Source organism: Mizuhopecten yessoensis, unplaced genomic scaffold (assembly GCF_002113885.1).
Source record: "Mizuhopecten yessoensis strain PY_sf001 unplaced genomic scaffold, ASM211388v2 scaffold5811, whole genome shotgun sequence".
NCBI lineage: Eukaryota > Metazoa > Mollusca > Bivalvia > Pectinida > Pectinidae > Mizuhopecten > Mizuhopecten yessoensis.
In genome coordinates this window covers 10,867-25,263 of record NW_018406235.1, presented here as the reverse complement: position 1 = coordinate 25,263, position 14,397 = coordinate 10,867, and the positions used below count along the sequence as shown (strand labels likewise).

General features: G+C 38.4%; 1 protein-coding gene across 1 annotated transcript in view; it reads left to right on the top strand.

Annotated features, from left to right (window-relative positions):
- LOC110451147 (polypeptide N-acetylgalactosaminyltransferase 5-like) overlaps positions 1–13,834 on the top strand; it is a 33,902-nt gene extending 20,068 nt beyond the window's left edge. The window contains exons 6-11 of the mRNA XM_021499009.1: positions 5,638–5,755; positions 6,242–6,427; positions 7,474–7,602; positions 7,940–8,044; positions 10,287–10,412; positions 12,743–13,834. Coding sequence (XP_021354684.1) covers positions 5,638–5,755; positions 6,242–6,427; positions 7,474–7,602; positions 7,940–8,044; positions 10,287–10,412; positions 12,743–12,889 — 811 coding nt within the window. The 3' untranslated portion in view covers positions 12,890–13,834. The remainder of the gene's footprint in view (positions 1–5,637; positions 5,756–6,241; positions 6,428–7,473; positions 7,603–7,939; positions 8,045–10,286; positions 10,413–12,742) is intronic.
- Positions 13,835–14,397: the final 563 nt, after the last annotated feature.

The following is a 14,397-nucleotide window of genomic DNA, read 5'->3' as shown; positions in this document are numbered from 1 at the left end:
TACAACTTACAGTGACCAACCTTACGATACCAGATTTACAACTTACAGTGACCAACCTTACGATACCAGATTTACAACTTACAGTGACCAACCTTACGATACCAGATTTACAACTTACAGTGACCAACCTTACGATACCAGATTTACAACTTACAGTGACCAACCTTACGATACCAGATTTACAACTTACAGTGACCAACCTTACGATACCAGATTTACAACTTACAGTGACCAACCTTACGATACCAGATTTACAACTTACAGTGACCAACCTTACGATACCAGATTTACAACTTACAGTGACCAACCTTACGATACCAGATTTACAACTTACAGTGACCAACCTTACGATACCAGATTTACAACTTACAGTGACCAACCTTACGATACCAGATTTACAACTTACAGTGACCAACCTTACGATACCAGATTTACAACTTACAGTGACCAACCTTACGATACCAGATTTACAACTTACAGTGACCAACCTTACGATACCAGATTTACAACTTACAGTGACCAACCTTACGATACCAGATTTACAACTTACAGTGACCAACCTTACGATACCAGATTTACAACTTACAGTGACCAACCTTACGATACCAGATTTACAACTTACAGTGACCAACCTTACGATACCAGATTTACAACTTACAGTGACCAACCTTACGATACCAGATTTACAACTTACAGTGACCAACCTTACGATACCAGATTTACAACTTACAGTGACCAACCTTACGATACCAGATTTACAACTTACAGTGACCAACCTTACGATACCAGATTTACAACTTACAGTGACCAACCTTACGATACCAGATTTACAACTTACAGTGACCAACCTTACGATACCAGATTTACAACTTACAGTGACCAACCTTACGATACCAGATTTACAACTTACAGTGACCAACCTTACGATACCAGATTTACAACTTACAGTGACCAACCTTACGATACCAGATTTACAACTTACAGTGACCAACCTTACGATACCAGATTTACAACTTACAGTGACCAACCTTACGATACCAGATTTACAACTTACAGTGACCAACCTTACGATACCAGATTTACAACTTACAGTGACCAACCTTACGATACCAGATTTACAACTTACAGTGACCAACCTTACGATACCAGATTTACAACTTACAGTGACCAACCTTACGATACCAGATTTACAACTTACAGTGACCAACCTTACGATACCAGATTTACAACTTACAGTGACCAACCTTACGATACCAGATTTACAACTTACAGTGACCAACCTTACGATACCAGATTTACAACTTACAGTGACCAACCTTACGATACCAGATTTACAACTTACAGTGACCAACCTTACGATACCAGATTTACAACTTACAGTGACCAACCTTACGATACCAGATTTACAACTTACAGTGACCAACCTTACGATACCAGATTTACAACTTACAGTGACCAACCTTACGATACCAGATTTACAACTTACAGTGACCAACCTTACGATACCAGATTTACAACTTACAGTGACCAACCTTACGATACCAGATTTACAACTTACAGTGACCAACCTTACGATACCAGATTTACAACTTACAGTGACCAACCTTACGATACCAGATTTACAACTTACAGTGACCAACCTTACGATACCAGATTTACAACTTACAGTGACCAACCTTACGATACCAGATTTACAACTTACAGTGACCAACCTTACGATACCAGATTTACAACTTACAGTGACCAACCTTACGATACCAGATTTACAACTTACAGTGACCAACCTTACGATACCAGATTTACAACTTACAGTGACCAACCTTACGATACCAGATTTACAACTTACAGTGACCAACCTTACGATACCAGATTTACAACTTACAGTGACCAACCTTACGATACCAGATTTACAACTTACAGTGACCAACCTTACGATACCAGATTTACAACTTACAGTGACCAACCTTACGATACCAGATTTACAACTTACAGTGACCAACCTTACGATACCAGATTTACAACTTACAGTGACCAACCTTACGATACCAGATTTACAACTTACAGTGACCAACCTTACGATACCAGATTTACAACTTACAGTGACCAACCTTACGATACCAGATTTACAACTTACAGTGACCAACCTTACGATACCAGATTTACAACTTACAGTGACCAACCTTACGATACCAGATTTACAACTTACAGTGACCAACCTTACGATACCAGATTTACAACTTACAGTGACCAACCTTACGATACCAGATTTACAACTTACAGTGACCAACCTTACGATACCAGATTTACAACTTACAGTGACCAACCTTACGATACCAGATTTACAACTTACAGTGACCAACCTTACGATACCAGATTTACAACTTACAGTGACCAACCTTACGATACCAGATTTACAACTTACAGTGACCAACCTTACGATACCAGATTTACAACTTACAGTGACCAACCTTACGATACCAGATTTACAACTTACAGTGACCAACCTTACGATACCAGATTTACAACTTACAGTGACCAACCTTACGATACCAGATTTACAACTTACAGTGACCAACCTTACGATACCAGATTTACAACTTACAGTGACCAACCTTACGATACCAGATTTACAACTTACAGTGACCAACCTTACGATACCAGATTTACAACTTACAGTGACCAACCTTACGATACCAGATTTACAACTTACAGTGACCAACCTTACGATACCAGATTTACAACTTACAGTGACCAACCTTACGATACCAGATTTACAACTTACAGTGACCAACCTTACGATACCAGATTTACAACTTACAGTGACCAACCTTACGATACCAGATTTACAACTTACAGTGACCAACCTTACGATACCAGATTTACAACTTACAGTGACCAACCTTACGATACCAGATTTACAACTTACAGTGACCAACCTTACGATACCAGATTTACAACTTACAGTGACCAACCTTACGATACCAGATTTACAACTTACAGTGACCAACCTTACGATACCAGATTTACAACTTACAGTGACCAACCTTACGATACCAGATTTACAACTTACAGTGACCAACCTTACGATACCAGATTTACAACTTACAGTGACCAACCTTACGATACCAGATTTACAACTTACAGTGACCAACCTTACGATACCAGATTTACAACTTACAGTGACCAACCTTACGATACCAGATTTACAACTTACAGTGACCAACCTTACGATACCAGATTTACAACTTACAGTGACCAACCTTACGATACCAGATTTACAACTTACAGTGACCAACCTTACGATACCAGATTTACAACTTACAGTGACCAACCTTACGATACCAGATTTACAACTTACAGTGACCAACCTTACGATACCAGATTTACAACTTACAGTGACCAACCTTACGATACCAGATTTACAACTTACAGTGACCAACCTTACGATACCAGATTTACAACTTACAGTGACCAACCTTACGATACCAGATTTACAACTTACAGTGACCAACCTTACGATACCAGATTTACAACTTACAGTGACCAACCTTACGATACCAGATTTACAACTTACAGTGACCAACCTTACGATACCAGATTTACAACTTACAGTGACCAACCTTACGATACCAGATTTACAACTTACAGTGACCAACCTTACGATACCAGATTTACAACTTACAGTGACCAACCTTACGATACCAGATTTACAACTTACAGTGACCAACCTTACGATACCAGATTTACAACTTACAGTGACCAACCTTACGATACCAGATTTACAACTTACAGTGACCAACCTTACGATACCAGATTTACAACTTACAGTGACCAACCTTACGATACCAGATTTACAACTTACAGTGACCAACCTTACGATACCAGATTTACAACTTACAGTGACCAACCTTACGATACCAGATTTACAACTTACAGTGACCAACCTTACGATACCAGATTTACAACTTACAGTGACCAACCTTACGATACCAGATTTACAACTTACAGTGACCAACCTTACGATACCAGATTTACAACTTACAGTGACCAACCTTACGATACCAGATTTACAACTTACAGTGACCAACCTTACGATACCAGATTTACAACTTACAGTGACCAACCTTACGATACCAGATTTACAACTTACAGTGACCAACCTTACGATACCAGATTTACAACTTACAGTGACCAACCTTACGATACCAGATTTACAACTTACAGTGACCAACCTTACGATACCAGATTTACAACTTACAGTGACCAACCTTACGATACCAGATTTACAACTTACAGTGACCAACCTTACGATACCAGATTTACAACTTACAGTGACCAACCTTACGATACCAGATTTACAACTTACAGTGACCAACCTTACGATACCAGATTTACAACTTACAGTGACCAACCTTACGATACCAGATTTACAACTTACAGTGACCAACCTTACGATACCAGATTTACAACTTACAGTGACCAACCTTACGATACCAGATTTACAACTTACAGTGACCAACCTTACGATACCAGATTTACAACTTACAGTGACCAACCTTACGATACCAGATTTACAACTTACAGTGACCAACCTTACGATACCAGATTTACAACTTACAGTGACCAACCTTACGATACCAGATTTACAACTTACAGTGACCAACCTTACGATACCAGATTTACAACTTACAGTGACCGACCTTACGATACCAGATTTACAATGACAGTGACCAACCTTACGATACCAGATTCACAACGTACAATGACCAACCTTACGATACCAGATTTACAATGACCAACCTTACGATACCAGATTTACAACGTACAGTGAGCAACCTTACGAAACCAGATTTACAGCTTATAGTGACCAACGATACCAGATTTACAAATTACAGTGACCAACCTTACGATACCAGATTTACAACGTACAGTGAGCAACCTTACGAAACCAGATTTACAGCTTATAGTGACCAACCTTACGATACCAGATTTACAACTTACAGTGACCGACTTTACGATACCAGATTTACAACGTACAGTGACCATCCTTACGATACTAGATTTACAACGTTCAGTGACCAACCTTACGATACCAGATTTACAACGTGCAGTGACCAACCTTACGATACCAGATTTACAACGTACAATGACCATCCTTACGATACTAGATTTACAACTTACAGTGACCGACCTTACGATACCAGATTTACAACGTACAGTGACCAACCTTACGAGACCAGATTTACAACGTACAGTGACCATCCTTACGATACTAGATTTACAACTTACAGTGAACGACCTTACGGTACCAGATTTACAACTTACAGTGACCGACCTTACGATACCAGATTTACAACTTACAGTGACCGACCTTACGATACAAGATTTACAACTTACAGTGACCGACCTTACGATACCAGATTTACAAAGTACAGTGACCAACCTTACGTTACCAGATTTACAACTTACAGTGACCAACCTGACGATACCAGATTTACAACTTACAGTGACCAACCTAACGATACCAGATTTACAACGTACAGTGACCAACCTTACCATACCAGATTTACAACTTACAGTGACCAACCTTACGATACCAGATTTCACGTTGTCGTTCACACCATTAACACCTTGCAGGAGTCCGACAATGGCGGGAGGCCTTTTTGCTATCAACAAGGATTTCTTCACTCACATAGGGACTTACGACTCTGGGATGGACATTTGGGGAGGAGAGAACCTAGAAATCTCGTTCAGGGTAGGTTTCAGAGCATTTACGTTTAGCACTCTTTATGTGAAGGTGCCGACAAATAGGTCTAAGCTTAAACTGATACTAAATTATAGTCTCTAAACACTTGTGTTTTACTAGTAAAATAATATTATCTAAATACTTTGTTTATAGTAGTACTTTACTAAAATCTATGAACATCCATGTTGATACTGGTACTAAGTACTGTAAACATTCTTGTTGTAGGTAGTACAAGCTTATGTTCTCTAAATACATATTAACACTGGTACTAAATTCCTTTTTTTTTTTAAATATCCATGCTTATTCCTTCCAGAACTAAAATGTCGTCTCTAAACATAAATATTGATATTGATACCCCTAAGTTATAGTCTCTAACTATTCGTTCTGTTTCTAGTACTAAAATATTAGTGTCCTAACTTCTATGTCTATACTGGTAATATGCTGTAGTAGCTTTAAGTTATTCTGGTACTATCTAAATAGCATGTTGATTTTCAGATTTGGATGTGCGGTGGGACTCTTGAGACTGCCCCCTGTTCCCATGTTGGGCATATTTTCAGGAAGAAATCTCCGTACACCTGGCCAGGGAATACTAATGTGGTGAAGAAGAATAACGTCAGGATGGCCGAGGTGTGGTTAGACGAATTTAAAGTCTACTACTATGACAGAATCAACAACGACTTGGTACGTCTGACGAGTCGCAGTATTGAACAATTCACAGCTGTTGTTGAGAAATGATGAGATATATGTTAGTTTATCGGATTAAGGTGCATGTTCATAGATGTCGGACTTGACAGTATTTTATTCTCCTATGTACCAAACTCTTCTGAACAAACGTCTTGGAACTCAAAGTACACAGTACATTTGTAGGTTACCACAATTAAGATTTCCGTGCTAATTTATTTATTTCAACTAAGTTTGCAATAATTAATTTTCCATCGCAATAGTTATTTTACAAGGGAAATTAATTAGAATATATGTTCCTGATTATAATAAGTATGGTACAAGGTGTACAACAAACATATAAACGTAATCCAAAACAGATACATGAAGGTTCCACATCGAGTAACCCTCGATATCATTTGATATCTAATTGAATTCAAATTTTGATTTAAAAAAAAAGTCCAGCGCGTTTTTATTCACCCTATTTTTTTTTAAATTAACACACGAGTGTTAAATACATATGAAAAACCGTCAGGATGTGGGGCGCTTCTTTCTGCCACAGATTTATACCAAAGTCCAGAGATCGACATTGTTACAACCGATGAAACAGATGGCGTAGTGATTTGCTTTAGAGGATTATTCCTTTAATCAATATATCAAAGTGTTCCAGCTACGTGTACATTTCTGTATCGATCTTTTATTTGATAATAACTCAAACATGTTTGCATCGCATGATTTAAATCAATTCTGCGTGATCATAAATCTGACTTTAAACAATATTTAACTATTGTGGTACTACATTGCGGAAGGATGTTCGTAATAGAGCAGCACGAAGTAATAGGGGGCCAATCTTTATACATTCGAGCCATCCGTGAGGATGTCAACCCGAACTTTTGTGTGTAACAAACATTTCTGGTATTTTATAGGTGTGTTTTATGATCGATAGGTAGAAATCTGTGTTAACGATGTCCATTAAACACACAAAATAAACGATCAGTACTTATACATGTAATGGTCGGTAAATGATGTAGGATTTTTAATTAAGTATTGTTCCGTCAATATTACAGGGATACTATGGTGACGTTTCTGAACGGAAAGCTTTAAGACGAAGGCTACAATGTCACGATTTTAAATGGTATCTTCTTAATGTGTACCCTGAACTCTTTGTGCCTGGAGAAGCACTCGCCTCAGGACAAGTAAGTAATGAGGAAAGTCTACATTTATCGAGAACTCTATTTTTCAAGAAACGATCTAGGTTCCGCCCAGAATATACAACAATGATAACTTTCTACATATGCATTGAAGTTTTGTTCCTCAGAAAAGCTGATCATCGGTCTACTTGGTTCCTAAATAATGAGTGTCCACTTAAACCCTGAACTCTCTTCTCAGACAATGCCTAGAATTGACCGGTACTTGTCGGTCCTCGGCAGTCGATTACGGTATAGATACAGACACACTGTACAACTATCTACTGTTCTGAAGTAGATGCTAGTTTCTATGCAGAAATGATGTGTATCTCATAATCTTTTACAGATAAAAAATATAAGAAAACCTTTCTGTTTGGACGCTAAAACCAATTATGGATTTAAACCAAATCCAGTTATTTCCTATCATTGTCACGGATTAGGAGGAAATCAGGTGAGTAGTGTCACAAAGTGTGGTTCGTCAGCTGTTTAGTATTACAAAGAGGTTTAAAGTAAACAGGTGTTTACTAGTAAAGTATCGAAGTAAACCGATGTAAACAAAGTAATTAGGTATTATGTTAGTAATCGGTGGTAAACAAGATAATTAGGTATTATGTTAGTAAACAGATGTAAACAAAGTAATTAGGTATTATGTTAGTAAACGGAGGTAAAAAAAAATAATGATTTGTTATGTTAGTAAACAGATGTAAACAAAGTAATTAGGTATTATGTTAGTAAACGGTGGTAAACAAGGTAATTAGGTATTGACCAACCTGACGATACCAGACATGTTAGTAAACAGTTATGTAAGTAAACGGATGTAAACAAAGTAATTAGGTATTATGTTAGTAAACGGAGGTAAACAAAATAATAATTTGTTATGTTAGTAAACAGATGTAAACAAAGTAATTAGGTATTATGTTAGTAAACTGAGGTAAACAAAGTAATAAGGTATTATGTTAGTAAACCGACGAAACAATGTAATTAGGTATTATGTTAGTAAACTGAGGTAAACAAAGTAATTATATATTATGTGAGTAAACAGACGGAACAAAGTAATTAGGTCTTTTGTTAGTAAACAGACGAAACAAAGTAATTATATATTATGTGAGTAAACAGACGAAACAAAGTAATAAGGTATTTTGTAAATAAACAGATCTAAACAAAGTAATTATATATTATGTTAGTAAACAGACGAAACAAAGTAATTAGGTATTTTGTAAATAAACAGATCTAAACAAAATAATTAGATATTATATAAGGAAACTGACGAAACAAAGTAATTAGATATTATGTTAGTAAACAGACGAAACAAAGTAATTAGGTATTATGTTAGTAAACAGACGAAACAAAGTAATAAGGTATTTTTGTAAATTAAGAGATGTAAACAAAGTAATTAGATATTATATAAGGAAACTGACGAAACAAAGTAATTAGGTTTTTGTTAGTAAACAGATGTAAACAAAGTAATAAGGTATTATGTAAATAAACAGATGTAAACAATGTAATTAGATATTATGTGAGTAAAGAGATGAAAACGAAGTAATTAGATATTATGTTAGTAAAGAGATGCAAACAAAGTAATTAGGTATTATGTGAGTGAACAGACGAAACAAAGTAATGAGATATTAGGTTAGTAAACAGACAAAAACAAGTAATTAGATATTTTGTAAATGAACAGATGTAAACAAAGTAATTAGATATTATGTAAGTAAACAGATGTTAACAAAGTAATTAAGTGTTTTGTAAGTAAACGGATGTAAACAAAGTAATTAGGTGTTATGTTAGTAAACGGAGGTAAACAAAATAATAAGTTGTTATGTTCGTAAACAGATGTTAACAAAGTAATTAGGTATTATGTTCGTAAACAGATGCTAAGTGTTCACAGTAGCTAGGTTAGTCCGAATTATTCTGACTTTTTATCGACTTTTTATATCGGTCTGTCGTCGATTAACGTCAGAACTCCGGCCCTCTATAATATGCGGGAAATAACGACCTGCGCCAGGGTCGCTCTACAAATTGATATTTTAGAAACAAATCGTCACTTTCACACACATGTCGCACATTTATCGAAAGATCTTTTTTTATGCTCTTGATGAACATACATAAAATGCCTCAAACAACCAATACAATCACTACTAAAATCATTTTTTCAAACTTACTCTGTTTTACTTTACGTTTGTAACAGCCCCGCCTTCTAATGCCACGTGACTAAAATATCGACGGCCTACGTCATAACGTTGGGAAATACCTTCGGTAACGCGAGATCTCGTCAAGTCATGTGACATGGCTCATGCCCTAATTCCATTAAAAACATTGGTTTGTATAGAAAACGTTGGAAAATACTTATTCGTAATGATATTTGAAACATTTCATTGATACCACGTAGTGCATAAAGAATAGATCTTTCGATCCATGATTTGTTTCTAAAATATCAGTTTGAAGAACGACCCTGGCGTGGGTCGCTTATTTCCCGCATATTATAGATAGCCGGGGTTCTGACGATAATCGACGATAGACCGATATAAAAAAAAGTCGATAAAACATCAGAATAATTCGGACTATAGCTAGGTATACATCGTAGTACACAGTTTTCTAGCTTATCTAATATTAAGAACTTTTTTAGTATATCTTGCACTAAATACATGATAAAAACTTTACTGTATATATGTATATATACTGTTCTCGTTTTTAAGTATTGGATGCTGACCAAGGAGAGCGAGATATTTCGCGACTATGGTTGTTTCGACTATAATGATGAAGGACTTTTGATATATCCCTGTCACAAAAGTGGAGGAACCCAGTCCTGGCTACACAGGAGTGTAAGTTTAAAAGATATCCCCTCCAACAATGACGTCAACAGACCTCATTCCCCACAATGACGTCAACAGACCTCATTCCCCACAATGACGTCAACAGACCTCATTCCCCACAATGACATGGTCAGATATCATACCAAAGTTTACGTATTTTTAGCTCACCTGCCCGAAGGGCAAGTGAGCTTATGCCATGGCGCAGCGTCCGTCGTCCGTCCGTCCGTCAATTTTTGCTTTAAAACGCTACTTGTCCTGAACGGCCCAGTAGATTTTGACCAAATTTGGTCAGAAGCATCTTTGGGGCAGGGGGAACAAATGGTGGGTGTGGCCCCCCTTAGGGCTGAGGGGCGGGGCCCAATAGGGAAAATATAGCAAATTCTTTAAAATCCTTCTTCTTCTGTAGGAATGAAAGGATTTGTTCCATATTGGGTCAGAAGCATCCTTGGGGGAAGTGGAACAAACTTTATATAAACCGTGGGTCTGGCACCCCAGAGGCCTGGGGGGGGGGGGGCCCAATAGGAGAAACATAGCAAATTCTTTAAAATCCTTCTCATTCTGTAGGAATGAAAGGATTTGTTCCATATTTGGTCAGAAGCATCCTTGGGGGAATATGTACCAATTTTGTATAAACTCTGGGTCTGGCCCCCAGGGGCCTGAAGGGCGAGGCCGAATAGTGGAAACATAGCAAATTATTCTTTAAAATCCTTCTTCTTCTGTAGGAATGAAAATATTTGGTCCATATTTGGTGTGGGTCATCCTTGGGTAAAGGGGAACCAATTTTGTATAAACGGTGGGTGTGGCCCCCTTTGGGGCTAAGGGGCGGGGCCCAATAGGAGAAATATATCAAATTCTTCAAAATCCTTGTTCTTCTGTAGGAATGAAAGGATTTGTTCCATATTTGGTCTGAAGCAGCCTTGGGTTAAGAGGAACCAATTTTGTATAAACCGTGGGTCTGGCCCCCCAGGGGCCTTAGGGGCGGGCCAAATAGGGGAAACATAGCATTTTTTTTTTTAAATCCTTCTTATTCTGTCGGAATGAAAGGATTTGGTCCATATTTGGAGTGGAGTATCCTTGGGTAAAGGGGAACACATTTTGTATAAACGGTGGGTGTGGCGCCCCCTGGGACCTGATGGGCGGGCCCAATAGGGGAAATAAAGGTAAAACTTTTAAAATCCTTTTTCGACCATCGGGATTAAGGGATTTTATCCTAATTTGGTCTGGAGGATCCTATGGCCAAGGGAACTCAATTTTGTATAAGCAGTGGGTGTGGTCTCCAAGGGGGCAGAAGGACGGGGCCCAATATAATAAATAGAGGTAAATCTTTAAAATCCTTCTTCTACCATAGAGATGAAGAGATTTCTTCCCAATTTGGTCTGGATGATCTTGGGCAAAAGGGACTCAATTTTGTATAAACAGTGAGTGTAGCCCCCCTGGGGGCAGATTGGCAGGGCCCATTTGGGAAAACATAGCAAATTCTTCAAAAATCTTCTTCTTCTGTACGTATGACAGGATTTTGTCCAAATTTGGTATGAAGCATCCTTGGGTGAAGGGGAACCAATTTTGTATAAACGGTGTGTCTAACCCCCCTGGAAGCAGAGAGGCGGGGCCCAATAGGGGAATTATAGGTAAAACCTTTAAAATCCTCTAATCTACCATAGGGATTAAGGGATTTTATCCTAATTTAGTCTGGGGCATCCTTGGACCAAGGGGACTCAATTTTGTATAAGCAATGGTTGTGGTCTCCCAGGGGGCAGAAGGGCGGGGCCCAATAGGAGAAATAGAGGGAAAACCTTTAAAATCCTTCTTCGACCATCGGGATTAAGGGATTTTTTTCCTTATTTAGTCTGGAGCATCCTTGGGCCAAGGGGACTTTTTGTATAAACAGTGGGTATGACCCCCCTAGGGGCATGGGGGTGGGGCTCTGTTTGAAGTTTGTTCTTGCTATTTCTCAAGTACTAGATGGATCTTTCTGAAATTTCATATGTACTTACAGCACCTACCATTGAGTGTTATATCTTTACTTCATACAAATCATTTTAAACACATTCAGGTGAGCGATACAGGCCCTCTGGGCCTCTTTTTCTATTTTATAAGAAAGTTGACAAGATAAGAGGGCGATTCATTTGAATATTTGCTGGTAAGAAGGTTCAGTAAATACATGCATGTACATAATTATATATTTGAAGTAACGATCATTTTTTATGCTATATATATATGTGTGTGTATACAGAAGAAATGTTTATTTCAAATAAAAACACTAAAGATAAGGAGATGCCGCTAGGTTGATGTAGGTGTGTACACTGTTCAGTAAATGTATGCATTTTTTCTGTATAAAGGACAAAACTATCTACCATCCTGCCAGTAACCGATGTATCACTCTGTCGTACGACACCTCGCGCATTACCATGGAAATATGTACGGGAGAGGAGAACCAGCAATGGGAGTGGAACAAAGGGCAACACAGAGGACCGCGTCGTAATTAAACGTCAATTATCGTGTCTTGTCATACTGGAAGGGAGGTAACTCTGACGCAGATACTGTGGAGCGAAATACACTGCAACAGATCAACTTTATGAAGAAAAATGTGTAAGACTACTTTCGCTTTGGTGAATGCTCGATACATAATATAGTCAGTTTTATCAATTTCCTGTGTAGAGTTAGTATCAACAGGTTCCTGAGTACAGTAAGTATAATATCAACAGCATCAAAGTGTATGGTCTGTGTCTTCAGATTCCACATGTATGGCCGGTATAAGCAGTATCAAAGTGTATGGTCTGTGTCTTCAGGTTCCACATGTATGGCCGGTATCAGCAGTGTCAAAGTGTATGGTCTGTGTCTTCAGGTTCCGTGTGTATGGCCAGTATCAGCAGTACCTAAGTGTATGGTCTGTGTCTTCAGGTTCCACATATATGGCCGGTATCAGTAGTATCAAAGTGTATGGTCTGTGTCATCAGTCCCACTTGTCTGACCTGTATCAAAGTGTATGGTCTGTGTCTTCAGGTTCCACAGGTATGGCCGGTATCAGCAGTATCAAAGTGTAAGGTCTGTGTCTTCAGGTTTCAAATGTATGGCCGGTATCAGCAGTATAAAAGTGTATGGTCTGTGTCTTCAGATTCCACATGTATGTCCGGTATCAGCAGTATAAAAGTGTATGGTCTTTGTCCTCAGGTTCCGTGTGTATGACCGGTATCGGCAGTATCAAAGTGTATGGTCTGTGTCCTAAGGGTTCGTGTGTATGACCGGTATCAGCAGTATAAAAGTGTATGGTCTTTGTCCTCAGGTTCCGTGTGTATGACCGGTATCAACAGTATCAAAATGTATCGTATGTGTCTTCAGGTTCCGTGTGTATGGCCGGTATCAGCAGTATAAAAGTGTATGGTCTTTGTCTTCAGGTTCCGTGTGTATGACCGGTTTCAGCAGTATCAAAGTGTATGGTCTGAGTCCCCAGGTTTCGTGTGTATGACCGGTATCAGCAGTATAAAAGTGTATGGTCTGTGTCATCAGGTTCCACATGTATGGCCGGTATCGGCAGTATCAAAATGTATGGTCTGTGTCTTCAGGTTCCACATGTATGGCCGGTATCAGCAGTATCAAAGTGTATGGTCTGTGTCATCTGGTTCTGTGTGTATGGCCGGTATCAGCAGTATCAAAGTGTATGGTCTGTATCTTCAGGTTCCGTGTGTATGGCCGGTTTCAGCAATATCAAAGTGTATGGTCTGTGTCATCTGGTTCCGTGTGTATGGCCGGTATCAGCAGTATCAAAGTGCATGGTCTGTGTCTTCAGGTTCCACATGTAAGGCCGGTATAAGCTGTATCAATGTGTATGGTCTTTGTCCAAAGGTTTCGTGTGTATGACCGGTATCAGCAGTATAAAAGTGTATGGTCTTGTCATCAGGTTCTACATTTATGGCCGGTATCAGTAGTATCAAAGTGTATGGTCTGTGTCTTCAGGTTCCACATATATGACCGGTATCAGCAGTATCAAAGTGTA